This window comes from Anabrus simplex, chromosome 5 (genome assembly GCF_040414725.1).
Source record: "Anabrus simplex isolate iqAnaSimp1 chromosome 5, ASM4041472v1, whole genome shotgun sequence".
In the NCBI taxonomy this organism is placed as follows: Eukaryota; Metazoa; Arthropoda; class Insecta; order Orthoptera; family Tettigoniidae; genus Anabrus; species Anabrus simplex.
This window is the reverse complement of record NC_090269.1, coordinates 44,970,291-44,993,439: the sequence shown is the minus strand read 5'-3', so window position 1 is coordinate 44,993,439 and position 23,149 is coordinate 44,970,291. Positions and strand designations below refer to the sequence as shown.

The window sequence follows — 23,149 nt, the reverse complement described above, 5'->3', positions numbered from 1 at the left end:
GGCAGAAGTAAGGAGGACATAAAATGCAGACTAGCACAAGCAAGGAAGAGCTTTCTTAAGAAAAGAAATTTGCTCACTTCAAACATTGATATCGGAATTAGAAAGATGTTTTTGAAGACTTTTGTGTGGAGCGTGGCATTATATGGAAGTGAAACATGGACGATAACTAGCTCAGAAAGAAAGAGAATAGAAGCTTTTGAAATGTGGTGTTACAGAAGAATGCTGAAGGTGAGATGGATAGATCGAATCACGAATGAAGAGATACTGAATCGAATTGGTGAGAGGAGATCGATTTGGCTACATTTGACGAGAAGAAGAGATAGAATGATAGGACACATCTTAAGACACCCAGGATTTGTTCAGTTGGTTTTTGAAGGAAGTGTAGGTGGCAAGAACGGTAGGGGTAGACCAAGGTATGAATATGACAAACAGATTAGAGCAGATGTAGGATGCAATAGTTACGTAGAAATGAAAAGGTTAACACAGGATAGGGTGGCATGGAGCGCTGCATCAAACCAGTCTATGGACTGATGACTCAACAACACACGATCACTAATAATGTAAATATTTGAGAATTAAACTTTAGACCTTCCCCACAAAGTACCATTTTTATTCAACGCGAATACAATTATTTATATCATAGATTGTAGCGACTTATTCCTCGATTTTGCATACCAAAAATGTCTACAAATGTCACCAAGTTGAATGAACAATGTTACGCGAAACAAAATTTATGTAGAGCGAATGCAAATAATAATAGGATTCAGAAATCCATAGGGGCCGAACTTAGAAAAAAGGGGCATAATCGGTATGGCAGTGGAGGAAAATAAAACAGGAAATACGAGGCAAATTGTTAAAAAAATATGTTATTGTTATAACTACAGCCCGGATTTCCATGCACTATCAAATCTAAAAATATGCATGCATTCATGTACTATCAAATGATGGAACGTGCACAATAACGTGGAAAAAAAAAAGGGTAACAATTGTGTGCAAGAAAATGAGTGATGTACTAGTAAATGGTACAGGTATACTGACATTTTATGAACCACGTACAATATATGGGCCAACTACCAAGCTTAGGTCAATCAGTGAAGTTAATACCACTTATAGAAAAGATATCATTCCTGATGTATTTCTTGAGTATGAATGCTGACAGTCTAAATTCTAGAGTTAAGAGTTAAGAAAGAAAGTTCACTGCACAGTCTCCTAACCCACGTAGCCGATTTTAAACATGCTGGCAAAAAAGTAGAAGAAGTGGAGACCTTAATCAGGGATAAAGCAAAAGAATTACAAGCCAATCATATGTATTCAAGTTTCAATGTTGTGCCATTGCATTTTCTGTAATGTTATAAAAATGCCGCCAAGTTGAATGAATCAAGTTACGCGAAATGAAATTTATGTAGAGCGAACGCAAATAATAACTTAAAGAAAAAAAAGAGCCTAGTCGCTATGGCACTGGAGGAAAAAACAGAAAATACAAGGCAGATTGTTAAAAATTGGTATTGTTACAACTAGAGCCCGGATTTCCATGCATTATCAAAGCTAAAAATATGCATGCATTCTTGCACTATCAAATGACGGAACATGCGCAATAAGGTTGAAAATATGCACTAACAAAATTCAGTTCAACTAGAGAAACTCTTAACACAAGCAGCCAGCCCCAGGAAAGTGTGAAGAGCAAAAGCATGGTTCGATCGAGAGTGCTTCCTATTAAGGAAAGAGGTGCTTCACGCCCTACACTGACTAAAATTGGACATCGAGAATCATACACTCTTTCAGACATACACCGAGAAAAGAAGATGTTACAAAACACTAACACGGGAGAAGAAAACGGCATACAGGGATGAAGAAGGAAGAAGCATAGTTGAGGAAGCAAGGAGAGACCCATTCATAGCAATCCGCCCTCGAAAGCAGGCACAGACCCACTATTTCAGCATGGAGGAATGGACGAGACATTTCAGAGACACCCTCAACAAAGAAAGAAGAGAAGGAACACCGGAAACCAACCAAGTGCATACAACGCATGAGACGGCAGCATGGTCTCCACTTACAACAACTAAGGTTCAAAACATTATTGAATCCACAAAAAAGAAAAAACTGCAGGACTGGATACGATACACAATGAATACCTTAAAGAGACGGCTCATCTACTAGCTCCAATTTGAACGAAACTTTATAATTAATGCATAGAAACAGCCAAAATCCCAGATCAGTGGAGACAATCAATAGTAAAGGTAATCTTCAAAGGGAAAGGAGACCCGAAGGACACAAATAAATACAGAGGGATAGCCCTGGAAAACAATCCCGTTAAGGTATTCACAAAACTAATCACAGAAAGAATAAGGGACACAGTAGAAGAGCACCTCCCAGAATCTCAATTCGGGTTTAGGACAGGAAGATCCACTCTCGCAGCGGTGGAACTACTGCTAAATAACATATGGGAAGCCATCGAAAGGAAGGAAAAATACTAAACAATCTTTATAGACTTAACAAAAGCCTTTTATCTCCTGGGACGAGCATTAGTACAAAGGAAGCTCGAGGAAACTCTGATTCTTGTCCAGATGCTGTCTCTTCCCAAACTCCATAAATGAATGGAACAAAATAAGGATCTCACACAGTCTAGACCTTTCAGAACCAATAATTCAAACAAATGGTGTACTCCAAGGTGACCCACTAAGTCCTCTGCTGTTCATCCTGGCAGCGAAGGACATTATGGAAATTGCACAAGATGAAGATGTAGCTGCATATGCCTATGCGGATGATATTGTGATTGGCTCAAAAAGCTTAAAGAAACTGCAGAACACTATAGACGAAGTGGAAAAATAGTGCATTGAACACAAGTTCGTAATTAACACTGTTGTTGTTTGTTTAGTCCCCAGCCCAAAGGCTGGTTGGATCCACAACAGCTCTGCCATCAGCTGTCACAGATGGCCTAGGCATCACTGAAGAGGCATACTAGGGAAATGAGGAGTGAGGTAGTTTCCCGTTGCTTTCCTCCCCGAGCCAGAAGTTGCTATTAGATATCAGTCTGCCAAGCCCACTGAAATGCAAGCACCAACCAACCCTATGAGCAATATTTTCACACCATTCATAGCAGGGACTGGCTGCAGAAGGAATGGCATTACTAGCATCACTCATACCTCAGTCACTTTAATTTTGTCAAAGCCAAGGATAAAGCTGAGACAGATCAATGAAAGTAACAAAATTGCTCTAGCCCATACCAGAAGACATAGTGCACTGTAAACACTAGGTCCGCCAGCAAAGGCAAAAGACGGAAATGATGGTGTTCAGATCAGGAGGGCAAATACCAAAATCGACAAGAATCACCTTAGAACGGAAAATAACATCTATCACCAAAGAATACAAATATTTAGGGATAACACTCCAGCCGTCTGCAAAATGCTTCACCAAGCACACAATAGAGAAAGCGACACAAGCAATTAGAGCGATAAATGAAATAAGCTTCATCAGAACACTAAATCTTGACACAGCAATGACGCTCTTCAAATCGAAAATCGTTCCAATACTTACATATGGGATTGAAATTATATGGACACATCTGAATGAAAAGAACTTAGCAACACTGGAAAGAGTTAAAGCAACATACATCAAAAGAGCAATCGGAGTGGCAAAAACAACAAGATCCAGATTAGTCTACCTTCTCGCGTGGGAAACTCGCGTGGGTGGTGTAATAAGTCCCAACTGACGAGTCTAACTTAGTACACGAGGGCGAAACGCAGGCAACCAAGAATGAGTTAGCTGGGAAATTTATAATGTCCAATAATGGACCATTATATTGGTATTATAAATTTACGCATTCAGGACAAATATTTTAGGTTCCCTAAGGGAATCAACATCTACATCATTTGATGGCCAGGTAGGCATCTATTTTTGGAAATGAGACATAGCTCTCATATTGCATTGGCACTGCTGGTGGCTTTAAATAGCCTATGCAGTGGCCTCCACGGTATGCACTAGCCTTGCGTCTTGGGTGGTGTGCTACGTCCCAACTGACGAGCCTAACTTAGCACATGAGGGCGAAACGCAGGCAACCAAGAATGAGTTAGCTGGAAAATTAATAATGTCCAATAACGGACCATTATATTGGGAAACTTTCCTCATAGAGGATTTAAAGACAATGTACCCCCTACCTAACACAACGGCATCAGAGAACCTACTAAGAACCCTAATAAGGAAAAGAGAAGTACCCACGGAATTCTATGGAACTGGGGCCATGATTGATCGTACATGTACAGCAGCAAATTTTGAGACAAGGCACATATTTACAAGACTTGCAGTACATGAATTCCACCATGTCATTTGCGAAAACCCAACATACCATGAACCGTCAAACTCATGCAAGTGTACATTATGTGGACAGTTATGTGAACGATATCACTTAGAATTCTGCAACAAGAGGACTAGATCAATCAGAGACTATGCGCCCAATGGTGCAAGTGTTAAATTGTTATAACACCCTTCACTAATGTATGGCTATTTTGCTACAATAAATCTTTTATTAGAATTCAGTTCAACATTGTTATATTTTCACTTCTTTTTGAAACACTGTACAACAACTTATTCTCCACATTGTCCTCATATAAGTTCATTAGTTTATCTGACAGAACATTGCTGAACACAGAAAATGATCTTTCTACATCACAAGAAGTGACAGGTTCATACTTAAATGAAAACATTTAGGACGAAGTATACTTGGAGTTATTTCTCTTCAAAAACTGACTTAGAAATTTGTTTCCGCAATCCATTTAGACATGAAGTCTCTTTGTAGACTTTTAACAGGTGGCATGACACCAACAGTTCACAGCACAATCCAACAATAAATTACCATTTGAAGCATGCAAGCGTGCTGCTTTCGAACTCCCTTCTCAATTATTTTGTCCCCAGACATGTAAACAGTGAGAGTTCGGAGTTCAGGGTAGGAAATTCCAGGAAAACAAAACAGGATTCAGTGCAAAACCAAGATTTGTAATCTGCCATCTCAGTAACGTGGCGTAACAGTAAGGTGATTCAAGTTTTGACTTCTTCGTCTAACATAGATGAAAAAAAAGAAATAGCATTTAGTAATGCAAAATTTAGGGTTCAGTTTCACTGGGACACCTTATTTCTAAGGATTAGAGCGGTCGATGTGGGGTCTTCCCACTTATGTCATTGTTTACTCAAGCAACAGATAAGAAAGTGCTTGGCTAACTTGATTATAGGACCTCTTTGCATCTAACTTTGCTTGTCAAGTAGTATACCAGGAATACAATTTATTTCTCTCTCAATAACAGACATATAACATGGACGTACGGTCCCAAATTCTGCAAACTCATGTTCAAAAAAGGTACTCATGCAAGTAAACATAATATATGCGTAAAAGTCAGAAAAAAAATCATAAAAATGTCCAATTATTCACCATTAAATCCAAAGTTTCAAAATATGCATTATGCATGAATTTTCTCCCAAAAAGGCCAAAACATGCAAACATGCACGGAAAAAGTATGGTTGTTTGGAATTGATTAGTCATAAAACAAATATTTGCAAAGTTTCAGAAGTGTAGCCAAGTTAATTAGGAACACGCATTTGCATGAAAATCCGGGCTCTAGTTGTAACTCACTACCACGACAAAGCAAATGGAGGACGAGGTTGTCAATGGCTTTTAATCACAAGAAAATAAAATAATTATTTATTATACAATTTTCCTGCAACAGCTGCAGGTTGCCCAAAGACAAAGAGTACCTTAACAACAATAATGGATAAATGGATATGGATACAGTAGATAATGTGATCGTATGATGTTAAGTGTAGGCAATCGAGTGAGGGATGTCAAACATTTATTTGAGCTCCGCAAGCATGGTTCTTGAAGATCATGATGAACTTCTTGAGTGTGGTAATTGTGATGTTATAGATCTATATAGGTATTCTTCAAGCAAGAAAGAAAAATAGAAAACATAGGAGAATGAAGTACATTATTATAAAGAAGCAGTGTTCTCACGCTAAAAGAAGAAAGAAGCTAAATAAGCAAAGCAAGTTGACATACGAGAACCAAAATAGCAGTTACCAGCAGAATACTAAGACTGCCGAGCGAAATTCAAGAGATAAATTCAGAAAGGAAGAAGAATAAGGAAAAATAACACGACAGAAAGTGAGCAAATTATTCAAATCTAGCACTCTTATAAATAAAACAGAGACTGAAGCAGTATTGAAGCTAATATAGTACAACTGGAAGTAGTTTTCACTGGATATCGAAACCAGAACTGCAATTATAGATTGGCAACATATTAAAAATATCAATATGAATTCCCATATCTCATATTTGTATTCTGTTAACCTAAGCTCAGACTGAAGAACGACATAATGTACAACTACATGTGCAGTGGGCAGTCTTGGAGATGTATACATCACGACGGATCCAGCCCACCTGATGCGGAATGTGAAACAAGTTGATCCTTGGCTTCCAACCAGCCAAGTGGAGCAGCCCTAGATTGGATGGCTGATGAATCGTCCTGGACCGGAGAATGATAAGCTATAGATGTTGATTCCCATAGAGAATCTGAAATATTTGTCCTGAATGAGTAAATTTATAATACCAATATAAATGGTCCGTTATTGGACATTATAAATTTTCCAGCTAACTCATTTTTGGTTGCCAGCGTTTTGCCCTCGTGTGCTAGGGTGGGCTCATCAGTTGGTACCTAGCACACCTACCAATACGCTGGCTAGTGCATACCGTGGAGGCCACTGCGTAGGCTAACTGGAGCCACCGGCAGTGCCAATGCACTAAGAGACTTTGTCTCATTATCAAAAATTGATGCCTGCTTGGCCATCAGATGATATAGATGTTGATTCCCATAGGGAATCTGAAATATTTGTCCTGAATGAGTAAATTTATAATACCAATATAAATGGTCCGTTATTGGACATTATAAATTTTCCAGCTAACCCATTTTTGGTTGCCAGCGTTTTGCCATCGTGTGCTAGGGTGGGCTCATCAGTTGGTACCTAGCAGACCTACCAATACCAATTTATTTCAGATGTATGTGAAGGCGCATTGTCAATCAAGAGCACTGCTTTGATTGGCAGTGACTGCTTAATTAGTTAGGCTGTCACTTGTTTTACAAAATGATTGTGAAACCAGTCCTTAAATATCTGTGTGTCCATCCATGCTGCCTTTTGATGGTAGTACTGCAAAGGTATTCTCTCGTTTAAAACAACGGGGTTTTCTGGATTTCCCTATCGCTAATAGTTTAAATTTATGATCACTTGCATTAGCAGACGCCATAATGGTTATTCTTTCCTTGGATGTTTTGCGACCTGGGGCTTGCTGTTCCTGATGCATCCCTAATGTTTGGGACGGTAAACATTTCCAATACAACCCTGTTCATCTGCATTGTAAAGTTGTCTAAGGTCAAACTGTTCAATGAATGACAAATTCCTGTGCGAACTTTTCAGCAGCACCCGTGTCTGCGCTGAGACGCTCTCCGTGAATAGCAATTTCATGTATTCCGTAGCGTTTCTTACACCGCGTAAGCCAGCCAGAAGATGCTTTAAAATTGCCTTCTAAGCCAAGAGCATGGTGAAAATGTTTTGCTTGCTCAGCACACATTGGGCCGGACACAGGAATACCTTCCGCTCGTTTTTGATTAAACCACCGTATCGTGGCTTCATCTAGATTTGCATAGTCCGATGTTCTCATTGATTTCCAGGATGATGAACGATCACAATTAGCAGAAAATATGATGAGGGTTTCCTTTTGCTTCTTCATGTCTCTCACTTTTGTTTCACCCACACCAAACTCGCATGCTAACTTTGATGATGCCTCGCCTTTCTCCAGTCTTTCTATAATTTTCAGTTTTTCACCGACGGTTAACATTTTATATTTGATTTTTCGACTACTCATATTGAAAACTCTTACTACTGACTTCCTCTTTCATTGTCTCTGCTTCCAAGATTACGGTAATCTGTGTTGTGCCACATGCTCAAATGTTTCCAAGTTTGCAGCATTCTGGCAGCAGTGTGCATATAGGCCTACTGCTACATCGTAGAGAAACGAAGTCCAGTCTCCTCAAATATCAATGATTTCGTCTCCACATCGCATTAAAATTCTTTTAAACTACACAGAGATAATTTTACTCAGTGAGATGATTAGTGGGTGTACGAATTAATATTTTTAAAAATTACTCTCCAAGACCGCGAATTACCCGCAAAGCAAATTATTGGGAGTGCACTGTAATTATAAATTTTCAGAACTTCTTTAAGAAAATTAAAAACAATCTAAGCACATATTGCACACACAACTTCTACATTTTGTGCATATTTTCCACACTCGTCTTTTAGGCACTTGCTGCAGGCATCACTAGACTTGTTGCCTTTACACAGACCATCTTGGCATTTATCTGCTTTTTAGATAGACACGATCCTACAGTCTCTTTTCATTGTTATTGTTGTCCTTGCTTGTCCCATCTGTTAATTTGACAGCTGAATGATGAACTACTTCCGCTTTATCTTCCTACCCATTAGCTTGTAAATGATGCATTGGCAACCTCCTGCATGGGCCTTGGTGGTATATTTACAAGACATTTGGTTGATCACATATACCTTGTGCTTCGTACTCTTGCTGAAATTTAGCTTCTGGCTGCTTCTTTCATTCTGTGCTCACTATTATTTTTAACATGCCGCGTGCCAAAAAGAAGGATGTTCTTCTTCACTTGGTACACTGTCAAAGTGCATTCTGTGTTCCCAGTTGTCACAAGATGCTTGTGGAGTATAATTCATACTTGGACTCCTTCACCTTAGCAGGTATTTCACGACAAATGGGGTTGATTGTTCCCACCAACAAAGATTTTATGTAATGAAGCTTCTTAGCAAGTTGGACATAATGGCAATCATAGCCTCCACCTCCTCCAGCAACATAGTACAGTCTGTATTCTTGATTTCTTCCCAGGCATTTCATTCTGTGTGCTGTTTCATTAGACGAAGCATCGAGTCATCAAAGAGGAGACAAGTCACTTGTGACAGAGTCATCACCTTGATGGTATGCATACATAGTGGGATCTCCCCAGTCTTTCAGAATGTTCACTGCAGCCCACCTTCCAGACGAAGAGTTTGAATCCAAGACCTCCCACTCGGTTCTTTCTTGAGCAACCATATTTACTGATGAGAATGTTATCAATTTTATGTCCCACTAACTACTTTAACGGTTTTCGGAGACTCCACCATGCCAGAAATATGTCCCACAGGAGTTCTTTTATGTGCCAACAAATCTACTGACACGAGGCTAACGTATTTGAACACCTTCAAATACCATCGGGCTGTACAAGGATAGAACCTGCCAAGTTTGGGGTCAGAAGGCCAACACCTGAACCGTCTGAGCCACTTAGCCTGGCCTTCACTGATGAAACACCTAATATTGAGACATTTGAGGCAAGTTTGGAGGCAGATTAGCACTTTCTACCGGGCGAGTTGGCCGTGCGCGTAGAGGCGCGCGGCTGTGAGCTTGCATCCGGGAGATAGTAGGTTCAAATCCCACTATCGGCAGCCCTGAAAATGGTTTTCCGTGGTTTCCCATTTTCACACCAGGCAAATGCTGGGGCTGTACCTTAATTAAGGCCACGGCTGCTTCCTTCCAACTCCTAGGCCTTTCCTATCCCATCGTCGCCATAAGACCTATCTGTGTCGGCGCGACGTAAAGCCCCTAGCAAAAAAAAAAAAAAAAAAAAAAAAATAGCACTTTCTAGTTCTACTGATAATTCATCTGCTGTCTCTTTGTGATATTCGTCCTCACTAGTCCCGCTTGTCTGAAGCAAAACATCATCATCATCATCGGATACTTCACTTTCATATTCAACATCTGAATCTTCTAGCATTCGAGACACCTCGTCAGTAAAAAGACGGTTGTAACATGACTTGTCTGTAAGAAATACACTTTCTAAATGGGATAAATACAATAATCCTGCTAACTGGAACATTCATATGATAGTAAGAGCCCAACAATACTAATAGTCCAGATCGGGTACACACTGTTGTCTGAAAACGCAAAGTGCTGCGTTGTAATAAGGAATTGTACAGGTGTCAAAATGACCCCTTCAGCTATCCAGGGTATGTCACATCAAAAATCTATGCAAATGCAAATATTTTGCTGGGTGCAAAAAACTAGATATTTTAAGAGAAACATAGTATTATATGTGGTCGTCTTTTTTTCTTTTAACCCTTTCTGCTGTTCTGGTTTTAAGGCAATTGCAAAACGAGGAGCCAAACATCCTGAATGTATCCTGGACAGCATCAGTGTCATAGCATCTGCCATAGCTTACGGGAAAGTACTTCTACCCTACGTGGTTTACAGAAGTAAACACGTACTGTATATGATACATAACGATACATGGAAGGAGGGAGGACATAACGGGACTGGATACAATTGAAATGCCAGTGGTTGGTTTGTTACGAATGTGTTTGAGGCTTGATTTAGAGAACTGTTAACCTTTGTAAAGAAATTGGTAGGTCCTGAAGTTATGATTGGGGACAACTTACCAGCCATATTTCCTTGCATGTGGTAAGCTTCTGTAAGACTTACATTTGGTTTGCACTCAAACTGGCAAACTCTACCCATATTCGTCAGCCGCTAGATGCAGTATGTTTTAGACCATTGAAAAGGATATGGAAAGATGTCTTGGTTGACTGAAAGACAACACAGAGGCGTTCTCTGTAAGTCTGAATTCCTAGGACTGCTTAAGGAAATGGTCTAAATATGGTACTGAATATCATCCCTGAGTTTGGTAAATCTGGAATTCCTCCATTCTGTTCACCAAAGGTGTTGGCACAAATCCTAGATTCAACAGAGGCTGATTCCAACAGTCTTGAGAGATCGTGGATGACTCTTTTGTGGAATACTTAAAAAGAACATATGTTGGGGAACCAAACACTCGACGAACTAACTAAGGCAAGCGATTAAACCTTCTGGCTAGACGAGGGATTGTTTGTAATGAGGCACAAGGCAATGAGGCAAGGGATGAGGATGAAGAAACAAACCTTTCAAATGATGCAGCTTCTAACACTGGATGATTGTTTTCAGAAATGACTCTTCATTTTTCTTTCAAAGAAGGCTTTGGGCATTCTTATCGATTCCATTTGCATAATGAGGCCTAACCATTTCAGTCGTGATTCTTCTAGAATATCCGGAACATTCAGTTGTAACACTAGTTGGAGGCAGACTAATAAGTTCCAATTTAGTCTGTTCTGGTAATCTTTATGTACAAAGTAAGGAGCCTCAATTCTGTGCTAGTACAGTCATCATCATTAGTCGTCGTGCTCATTACTGAGCGTCATGACCTCATAACTCCATTTCCTTGTTGCAACCTTGACAAGATGTCTCCATCCCGAGCGGTTTTCACATTTCGTTAATATGACCTGAAGTGGTAGCCCAGTGATCTTCTTCGCCTGATCTATCGATCTGCTTGCTGTTCTTCCTCGTGGTCTACTGCCTTCAATTTTGCCTTGTAAAATTACCTTTTCCAAGTTCTCTCCATCTCGTCTTAAAATGTGGCCAAGGAACTGGAGTTAACGTTCACTCACACGGGAAACTCGATAATTCAAAATCCCCCCAATTAGAAGAAGCTCTCGTTCCCGGAAACATGAGGTACGGTTTGGCATGTTATTTAAATTGTTTCATTCAAAATACGGATAATCGTCATTCGAAAAACAATGTCAGTCCCCATTACCAAAATTCAGACTTAATTCAAAACTACCTTTATATTTTTAAAATATTTAGTGTTTTTCAGAGCAATTTAAATTCAAAAGTTATCCTCGTCATAATAGAATGTATCTTCTGGAACCTGCTGGGGTAGTTTTCTGTACTTTCACTCACTTTGGTGCGTCTACAGTGTAATTCATATTTGCTAATCCTGAGTAAAATCGTAATTCTTTTGTATTCAGCGTTTTAAGAAATGCCATAATATCACGTAGCAGGCAGTGTGTGGAGAAGTAGAATCCCCGAAAACTGCATATAATCAGTTCGTACACACCGAACAATATTGTCAATGCCAATGAAACTGCGTTTTTTAATGCCGAGCCCAAACGGACTTATGGTTTTAAAGGAGATAATTGTCAGCCAGGAAATCGTACAAGTGTGGAGGGTCATAGTACTGTGTTGCAATGCACACGGAAGCGAGACTTCTTTTCCTCATGATAGGAAAGTTCGATAAGCTACGATGTTTTAAGGGTGTTGGACACTTTCCGTGTAAGTACAAGGCATCTAAAAAATGCAAACAGTACAGTAAACCAAAAAATAAAGCATTTGCATTTTGCACAATGGAGCCAGCATAATTTGTCCTCGTCTTTGAATCGTATGTTTTTCTTTCGTTGCGTAAGGTTATATGTTTGTCGGTGATTTATCCAAGTGCATTATTTGAATAATGTAAATGCACCTTGTTGGATACTTTTCGAAAATAGCTTTCTCCATGCCATTTCAAAGGTTTAACCCATTCACATACCATTTAATTGAACTTATTTATGCCTTGGTGTACCATTTATTTTCATTACTTTATATTATAACCAACACTGAAAAAGCATGCTTTACAGCAACCTAATGAGAGGAAATATCCAAACTACTGTCAGATGTACAGTACTTTGTAAAGTCCTTGTGTGTATGGTAGATCATGAAACGGTCATACACGTGCAGCGCCACCTTGCACCGGTGGCATTCAAATGATTCCTTCCTCAGACCCCATGTCACACAAACTTTGCATCTCTGTGATGAGATAACCTTCTTCATTGCTGGGGGTATTTTGGTTACGAAGTGTCCCCAGTGCCTCCCGTGAAGTTTCAGTGGTGTATCACCAGGGCTTGGACGTCCTCGTTTTGGATAGTCAAGCAAGGTCACACTTGCCAACAGTTGTTTGGCCAAACGATGGACTGACTAAAGGCATCCTATGTGGTCATAGAAGAAGAAGAAGAAGAAGAAGAAGAAGAAGAAGAAGATGATGATGATGAAAAAAGAAGAAGAATTGGGAAACTGTAGAAGCTTGCACCCGCTTTAAACTTGGTTCTAATTTCATACATAACTCCATTGTCAGCAGACAGAACACTTTATGTTATTTGAAGAGCTGAACCATTTCTTTTGATTTGACTGATTTTAAATCCAAACTTGTTGAATCCCTCTTTCTATCAGTTCAGGCATTTCTGTACCTCATCTTCTCTCTCATCCCACATGATGACATCACATGCGAACACCAATTCATCTTCGTATTTCTTCTTCAGTATTTTGATCATTTTATACATAATATTTATGAAGAGCAGTGGAGGCAAACAGCTTCCCAATGACCTAAGCAATGACTACTTTAGAATGTTTATTTATCAAAATAACAAATGGCTCTTAAATCTAAATACTCCATCTAATAGCAAACTAGGAGGGATTTAAAAAAATACAAATAACCAACCAGTACCAATAAAAAGTTTATTTGACATAACTACAGAAATGCTCACACCTTATCTATCGCCGGTCTGTTTTTCCAACCCCTCTCTTTCCAGAAAACAGGTGCTTTGGCATTTTTGTTCCAATAAACCTATCGGCTTCTCCTTTCATACCCTTGCGAGCAATCTTCTTCTTCAGCGCTTTATGAGCAATGTTCTTCAGTTTCTTCTTCATCTGAAAAGCGTACAATATAAAAGTTCAAAAAAACACCGGCACAGCAGAAATACTCACTAAAATGAAAACACAATTTTTAATTTAGTGTTAATATAAATGTACAAATATACTAACAGACCTACCAGCCCCTTGCCGTAGTGCAACCGATTTAACACTGTTATGTTTTAAGGACAATATCTCTCAGTTTAGTGCCAAATGACACCAATGCAAAATGAATCTACCTATGAAGGAAAACAAGCAGTATATAATCTTTATAACAGTGGTGCTCACACTGGGCATTTCGTCCCGCAGGCATCAAGCCTTGCAACTGGGCGGAAGGCAGGCGATAAGGATATTATTCAGCCACAGTGATGTGGTTACGTCACAAGGAGTCATGGTCAATGCCAGGTGAAGGCCTGCTAGTCAGATTTGATCATTGTAGCGATACCAGAGTTCCAAATAATGGTAGAAACTAATGAAAAAGAAAGGGCCTTGCCGAATCTCACTGCAGAGAGCCAGTGGGAAGAACAGTTTTTTTTTTTTTTTTTTGGTGCTAGCAGTGGCCCATGTAAAATGCCTACTAGGAGAGCAGCCTGTTATACTGAAAAAGCAGTAAAACACCATTATAAAATGAAACATGCTCATTTATGTGATACTGAAAACAGATTTAAAATACTATTTTCAGAAACTCAACGAACAGGAAAAGTCACAAAAACTAGAACACTGCGCAAAATCAAGCATGAAACTTTTTGAATCATGTATTATGTTTTACTGAATGGATAAGAGAGATTTTACTTTTTTTAGTGGAAATTCTGTCCTTTCAATCCAAGAAACTGTAAATTGTACCTTGCACGCTTCGACATGTATCTTTATACAGTCTATTCAAAAAAATGCAAGGTGTTGTAAAAGTTCCTTAGCAGATGCATTTTTCCAGAAACAAATGAACCTATAGATATAATGTTTGTTGTGGGTATCCACATGGTTTTTATATACATGCGGCATGAATTATACTATGATGAAAATGAAAATCCACAGCTTATTTCAGTCATTTGACTGGGTCAAGAATGGGATGAATTGTTCTAGCAGTGAGCATAGGAACTGTGCCAGCTGCCGAAGCCTATCACATTCCTCCGCAGTAGTGATTAACGAGTGACAGATAAAATTATATAGGAGAGAGTGTTGCCGGAATGAAAGATGACAGGGAAAACCAGAGTACCCAGAGGAAAATATGTCCCACCTCCACTTTGTCCAGCAAAAAATTCACATGGAGTAACCAGGATTTAAACCACGGAACCCAGTGATAAGAGGCTGGCACACTGCCGCCCAAGCCATGGAGGCTCTACGAATTATACTTTGATAATATTAAAAATTCTGATGAAATATTAAGTGCAGGGAACTACATTACCATGCACTCATCCTCTTTTTTTCTCAGTGACTAGGTCTGTTTTATCTGAATGTGTAAATATAAGAAAATGCAAGTTTCTTTATGCCGCACTGACAGAGATAGATCTTATGGCGACGATGGGACAGGAAAAGGCTAGGAGTGGGAAAGAAGCGGCCGTGGCCTTAATTAATGTACATGTAATAAATGTACATTAATGTAATTAATTGCCTGGTGTGAAAATGGGAAACCATGGAAAATCATTTTCACGGCTGCCAACAGTGGGCTTCGAAATCTCTATCTCCTGAATACTGGACACACTTAAGCGACTGCAGCTATCAAGCTCAGTATGTAGGAAAATAAAACCATGTCTGATCATATCGAGTGTGGTATAAATCGCACACAAATATTTGAAAGGGAAAAGGAAGTTTTTCTTGCAATGATAGCATCTTTATGCTGTACTCCCATCAACATTTTGTAGCTACAATCAAATCCCCCTGTGGTTGCGGCTGGTATAGTAACACCCTCAGTATCCTCTGCCTGTCATAAAAGGTGACTAAAAAGGGCCCCAGGGGGTCTTAACATGGGAGTGTGGATTGGTGATCATGGTACCCCCTAGCTGAGTCCTGGCATTGCTTACACTTACTTGTTCTCACTTTTCTTTCCTACCCAACCTCTCTTGGCCAACTCTTGTTCTTTTCCAATCCTGATAGTATTAGGTTTCGAGGGCCTAGGGAGTCTCATTTTCACGTCCTTCGTGGGCCTTGTCTTTCGCTGGCTGATATCTTAACTTTTTGAAGTCTTGGTCCCTTCCATTTTTTCCCTCTAATTAGAGTTTATAATAGAGGATGGTTAACCAGTTGTACTTCCTCTTAAAACAGTAATCACCACCACCAGACACAACTGATCGGCACTCCTCCTCTGCTGTACCAATGTGTTCGCTCTCTCGCTTGACTGTGATGTACGCTTCACATAAGCTGCCTGCAGTTATGTCAAGCCTACCTCGCCACACTGGGCTAGTCTCAACAGGTGCCCAGCTGAGCAACTCTGCCTTATACCAAGGATAAAAGACCACTCCTTAAACATGTTATTACTGCATGTTATTTTATTGCACATACCCTTGATACGTTAAGAGTTAACAAGCTGTTTTAGGTGACCTATTATGGCAGACTGTTAAATGAACTCTAAACCATAAACCACAGAAATAAAATAGATATTGTATAGGTGAAAGATACATTCACAGTTAAGTATGCCATCTAAGAGCTAACAGACTTGCCTGTATGCTCCCAGCTGCCTATGAAGACTGAAAATGGATCAATGCTTTGAATCCTTGCTTGATAAACATTTTTGTAGTATTTGCAGTTTGATTGTACAAATGTAAGCAACACTATGCTCTCTTGAATGACAAAATGTCATTAAGTATGCAGCCTGAACTCCACTTTTGTGAATGAAGGTCACAACACAAAACTTATGCACTAGCTTGTTACGTAATTGAGGAACAAATACTTATTTTTACATTTCCCAACAGATGATAACTGACAAATAATATATCTCAAGAGTTTTGAATGTTGGTTGCACACAATCAAGTCTCTTGGAAGGATGCCCCTTGTTAGAGATGATGTCCGGTCTGGTAGTTTTGAATGCCGTCTTGGATAATAGTCAAATTAATATATGGGCACCAACATAGCAGACCAATAGTAACCAGGTGTTTATAATGCAAATATTGGATAACAATAAATTTTCATCCTTATTTTCAACTACATCATATCTGTAATTTTCAAGCTTGAATAGCAATTTGTTTTGTTTTATTATGCAATGCAATCTTTCTTTTTGGAATGATCAATCATCTTCATCATCATTTTACATTTCCAGTTTCCCGGGTACTGCTGGCGAAGCTCTTCCATTCTGTCTTATTGAGATACGTTCTGTTGTTAATGACGTCCTCCAGTGTCCTTCCCCGATCTGCAATGTCCATCTTTACGATGTCCATCCAGTGGGTTCTTGGTCTTCCCACCATCCGTTTCCCTGCCACATGTCGCTCCAAGTTCACATATGCTGTCCTTGTTGGCTCCATCCTCATTACATGCCCAAACCATCTCAGTCTGGACATGCCGATCCGATCTAACAATGATGTAACAATCCCAGCTTCCTTCCTAACCACATCATTCCTAAACTTATCCAGTTTGGTTTTTTGAATTGTGGACCTTAGGAACTTCATCTCGGATGCCTGCAACCTTGATGAGTCTTTCTTAGTGAGGGTGCAGGTTTCAATAACATAGGTTAAGATTGGTATGAAGTAGTGATTGAACATCACCAGCTTTGACTTTGTTGGTTCTTTGGGATCCCAGAGGAGTGTTCGTACTTGCTGGTAAAAGTGAAAGCTCTTTTGCACTCTATTTGCCACCTCTTTTGTGGCTAGTGTATCTCGAGATATTACACTGCCGAGGTATGTAAAGCTTTCCACACTTTCTAGTGGATGGTTTCCTAGCACGATGTTCGCTGGTCGTCCCTTTCTGTTTATTGCCATCGCTACTGTTTGGAGTTCGCTTATCTTGAGATTGAACTCCTGGAACTTAACCTTCCATTCATTGAGTCTCGACTGTACTTGTTCCTCACTTACTACCCAGATCATAACATCATCAGCAAAGGCCATTGCATTTAGTTCACCAGAGGTTTTCTTGATGTTCGTCATTATGTAATCCATGATGGTGATAAACAATAATGGGGATAGTGCACTGCCTTGGTGGACTCCACTTTCGGTCTTGAACCAGGATGAATGTCCATCACCCAATCGCACACAGCTGGTACAGTTCTCATGCTGCATCTGAACTTTCCTCACCAGTCTCTCTAGCACATTCCTTTTTGTCAGGCATTCCCATATCTTCTCTCTTGCAATGCTGTCATATGCCTTCTCAATGTCAGGGAAAATCATAAACAGATCTTGGCCTTTTTTTCCCAATATTTTTCTATTAACATATAGACACTGAAGATTAGGTCTGTTGTGGACCTGTTAGGGCTGAATCCATATTGTTCCTCTTCAAACTGTGGCTTTAAGATGACTCGCAATCTGCTCTCTAAGATTTTCTTAAGAATTTTAAGCCCATGAGAAACAAGTGTTATTCCCCGGTAATTGGAGCATTTTCAGCGATTTCTTTTCTTAAACAGGGGGATAATGACACCCTTGCTCCAATCAGTAGGTATCTTGCCATCTTTCCAAACTGCATTGTGCACTCTGTGTAGCTACTGTAAACCCTGGAATCCTGCTGCTTTAATCATGTCCGTGCTGACTTCATTGATTCCTGGGGATTTCCCTTGCGGCATCTTCTTCTTAAGGGCTGATTCTGTTTCTGCTCATGTAATGGGAGGTACCACTGTGCAGGTTTCAACAGCCGGTTCTTTTGTTCTCTGGTCTGCTTCTGCCCTGTTCAATAGGTGATCAAAATGATTCCTCTGAACCTCTCTGATATCCTCTTCTTTCCTGGTCAGGTTTCCATTAGGATCCTCAATTACTTGGATAGTTTCAACTGAATTCCTTTTGTTTTTGATCACACTGAACAATAGTTGCATATTGCCTCTGCAGTCTTCCTTCAGTTTTTGAGTAAATTTCCCCCAGCACTATCTTCTACTACTCTTTTAACTCTCAATTTCTTGTCCCAGTAAAATTGCTCGAGGTCTCTGATCTTCCCCTTGTCCCTTACCTGTTCTGGCTTAAATTTTTTTCAATCTCATTCTTTTGTGCCATGTTCCTTTCCTTTATTGATGATCTTACTCTCTCATTCCACCAGGGCGTCTCTTTTTCCCTTACTGTCGCATTTGTCTTCCTGCAAACCTCTATTGCTTATTTTATCAAGGTGTTTTTAAATCTTGTCCACTCTACTTCACCACTCTCCACTTCTGCTTGTTGCTTGATGCTTGTTGTTTAAAGGGGCCTAACATCTAGGTCATCGCCCCACTCTCCACTTCTTCAATACGCAGTTGTCCTCTTATACGGTCCTGATAGTCGCTCCTTCTTCCAATCTGTTGTAGTTGCCCACACCTTAATCTTAGGTAATTTTCTGGTTGTTATCTTTGGTACATTGTCTTTCAGATCTGCTACTTACTGACTGGAACTTAAATACCTCATTTTTTGATCCCGCTGGTGGTGGAGATCCAGTGGTCACTATTGAGGTTCTCACTTGGAATCACCTTGACATCAGTCAAAAGTCCTCTTCTTTCCTGGTCAGGTTTCCATTAGGATACTCAATTACTTTGTAGGTTTCAACTGAATTCCTTTTGTTTTTGATCCCATACCTTTTCATAGCCATTCCTGTTTGTCCTGAGCTGTGCGTTGAGGTCCCCAATGATGACTGCCCTCTCTTCACTGATGGTCTCTTCTAGGTCATCGAGAAACTTGTTCTTTTCATCTTGACTGCAGCCTGTCTGAGGGGCATACACTTGCACCAGAGTCAGCTTCTCTTTCCCAAGGTGAACTGTCAACCGCACCATATCATTTTATGGTACGTTTGCCTTTTCTCAAGTCTTCACGTTCCTAGCGAACTCTTTTATCTATGAACTATTACTCTTTCCCATCATGTGTTGTTACCACTATGTAATCTTTCCTTATTCCGGTAGATGGCATCTCATATGTTAGCATAGGTCAAAGCATTTCTTTTCTGCCCCGTCTTGTTGGGTTACCTTTCTGGTTGGTTGTGTGGGGAGTTTTTTGACTTGAGAAGATGGAAGGATTGGATTTCCAAGTTGCCTTCGTGGCATATAAAAGATATTTTAATAGATTCAAGATGTCTGTACACATCTCGGCCTTTCGAGAATGTGAATTGCTTATATACTTGAGGTATTTAGTTTTCTTTAATTTTCTCTTGGTTTTATTATTGTTTCGTTCTATGCTCACCATGGTTTGGTTAGAAAGGCTTCCCTCATTACATGTGTTTCTAATTTATTTGTGTGTTAACCTTACTTTTACACGCTTCTTTCGGTATTTTCATTTACGGATCCACTAAGTTTATTTTGAGAACAGAAGGTGACACGGATTCATGTGTGTGTGTGATTGTTTGCTGTGTGCGGCCGAGACCTTTACTCATGTCGCTTCATTAACATTCCGCTTGAGTTTATATGTTGTATTATTTTAACGCGTGTTCTGTATAATTCATGTCCACTTCATAGACCTGGTGTGAATTCATGCTAACTACGCGATTTGCCTGCTTCTGTGTGTTTTGGTGTTGGAGACACTCCGTCTCTTTGAGATGGACCACTTTCTGGTTCATACTGTCTGAGCTCGAGAGCGGTTGTTTATTTTGTTATGTGCTGTGCGTTGACGTTCTTATATGTCCCTCTATTCAGCGGCCTAACCTCTCGGTCTATATGTGAGCATGGGTGGTTGACGTTTGAGTCCGTGAAACCTTTTGTGTCTAATTTTACTTACTTATTGCTCGTTTCACATTGCTGTCATTGGCTTTCATTACCTATTTTCTTGTTAAATATGTTTTATTCTTTGCGGGTTGCCTTTCCATACTTTTGTTGTTTGGCGTGAAACCATGGTAACTTCCCCTTTTCTCTTTGCATTTATTTTATGAGAATTTTTGAGCTTGGTGCACCCTTCCCTCTTCTCCCATTTTAAGCTCTTTTACTTAATGATATTGTATTCTCGGGGGACGTGATTTTTATTGTGGAGAGTTTTATGTCTTATCTGGAGAATTGAAAGGGAGAATGTTATGATTAGGTGCTGTTACTCCCTAAACTTATGACTGTTTAGACCCGAAGTGCTACAAAGAAATGTTTTGAACCCACCTGAATTCATATTCTTCAATTATTTAATATAGATGCCATGTCCTTATTCCAAACTTTTCTTCACGTCTTTTATGAAGGTAAGCATGTGTGAAGGTGCTGTAATCAATGAGTCTGGTGTATTTTGATTATGGGCCACATATTATTAATATTAGCTATTTGATTTTTGGCCCCCTTGTTTTACCTATGCAACCTTTTTTTTTATTTCTTCTCCATAATAAATTTAAGTTCTTGCCCTTATTACTGTTATATTCTTATTTCTTTGCGTCTCTTACATGTTTGTTAGGAGTATTATCACCAACATTATGGTGTCTGGTAGTGGACGAACTACTTACCAGGTTAAATGTTGGAGGAATATACGCCCAAGGCTATGCAGACGACATAAGCCTGATGGCGGTAGGAAATTTCCCCAGTACGATTTCCGAACTCGTACAGAGCTCTCTACGTAGGGTGGAAAGATGGTGTCACGAGACAGACTTGTCGGTTAATCCCGATAAGACGGAGCTCGTGGTATTTACCAGGAGGAGGAGGCTAGATGGACTGTCAGAGCCTTTCCTATTCGGAAAAAAATTAGTTAAGACAACCTCGGTTAAGTACCTAGGGGTAATCCTTGAGGCAAGACTGAGTTGGAAGAAACATATAGATCATAAGGTGGATAAGGCTCGCAAGATTATGTGGGCCTGTCGCAGGGCCGTCGGGAAGACTTGGGGCCTAAGACCTAGGGTGGTCCAGTGGCTCTATATCTCCATTGTACGGCCCACGATCACCTATGCATCTATAGTCTAGTGGCCAGGCTCGGAGAGTAAAACTGTGAGCACCAAGTTAAACAGTGTCCAAAGACTTGCGTGTCTAGGAATAACAGGGGCACTGGATACTACACCATTATGTGCAATGGAGGCCATCCTAGGTTTTCCCCCCTTACATTTATATGTTAAGGTAATAGCGGGAATGAGTGCCTATCGCCTTTGGTCACTCGGAGGATGGTCCTTCAAAAACCCGAATAGAGGTCATGCCTCTATTCTTACAAGGCTTCACCAGACTTGCCCTATGACAATGATGATCGGGGATCTGATGAAGCCTAGCTTTAATTTGAATTATAAATTCACAGTGGTGATACCCACAAGGGAGGAGTGGGCCGCGGATGCTGGGGCCCGTCTTAAGTCTGGGGGCTGTACATGGTACACAGATGGCTCGCGGACGGAGGCGGGCACAGGCGCCGGGGTCTGGGGGCCTAAGACAAGGCTCTCCCTTCCTATGGGTAAATATGCTACTGTTTTCCAGGCTGAAGTATACGCAATACTAGCCTGTGCTTTAAATATATGGAAAATGCCTGGACACAGAAGACACATCACTATATGTAGTGATAGCCAGGCAGCGTTAAAAGCACTATGTGCAGTTAAAACAACATCAAAACTGGTATGGGAATGCCAAAGGATGTTAGATCAGCTGTGTGAGCTTAGCTCAGTTACCTTATTATGGGTTCCTGGGCACACAGGAATCAGTGGAAATGAAGAAGCTGACAAACTAGCGAAACAGGGCTCAATGGGTTCCTTTACAGGACCAGAGCCCTTCCTGGGAGTGTCACTCCGAAGTGTGAGACTGGCAATATCCCAATGGATAAACCAGTCTCACCTAGATATTTGGAAGAGGTTAACCATAGCAAGACAGGCACGTGAACTTATCAAAGGGCCTAGTCAAATCTATAAAAAGGTCCTAACGAATTTGAATAGGACCAGAATGAGAATGGTAGTTGGACTGTTAACAGGCCACAATACCTTACAGAGACACCTACACATCATGAAAATCACCCAGGATCCGATGTGTAGAAGATGCGGTAAGGAGGAGGAGACCTCCGCGCATGTGTTATGTCAGTGCGAGGCTTTTGCAAGCACTAGACATCGATACCTGGGCTCACACTTCGTGAGCCTGGAGGACATCAGGAACGCCAAAATCCGGACACTGGTATCCTTTATAGGAGCACTAGGGCTGGACTAGGCAAACCCGTTCAAGGGGCACAAAGGGTCTTCATAGACCTACGTGTGGAGCTCTGCGAAAACAGGGCTCACCCATTTCTTATCTATCTATCTAACTATCTATCTACATGTTTGTTGTCTGTAAGAGGCTCGGGTCCAGTTCCTGGCAGTTTTTTTTGCTAGTTTTGACCAAATCCACCGCACTGGGTCTTCGTCGTGTTCCTAGTGTCTGTTCAACTGCTGCTTTCCTTATCCTCTCGTTGATGTACTGGGTCTCTGTAATACCATCTAATTCTTTAGACAATATCAGTCCTACTCCATTTCTCATCTCTCTGTTGTTACCATTCCAGTAGAGGGTATAGTTTTACTTCAACTCTTTCTTCCCTTTACCTT

The 23,149-nt window shown here is 40.3% G+C and overlaps 1 protein-coding gene across 1 annotated transcript in view; it reads right to left on the bottom strand.

The window, feature by feature from the left end:
- Positions 1-13,436: 13,436 nt before the first annotated feature.
- Positions 13,437-23,149, bottom strand: part of Non1 (nucleolar GTP-binding protein 1) — a 178,992-nt gene continuing 169,279 nt past the window's right edge. Inside the window, exon 13 of the mRNA XM_067147951.2 lies at positions 13,437-13,642. Within this exon, the coding sequence (XP_067004052.2) occupies positions 13,487-13,642 (156 nt within the window). The 3' untranslated portion in view covers positions 13,437-13,486. The remainder of the gene's footprint in view (positions 13,643-23,149) is intronic.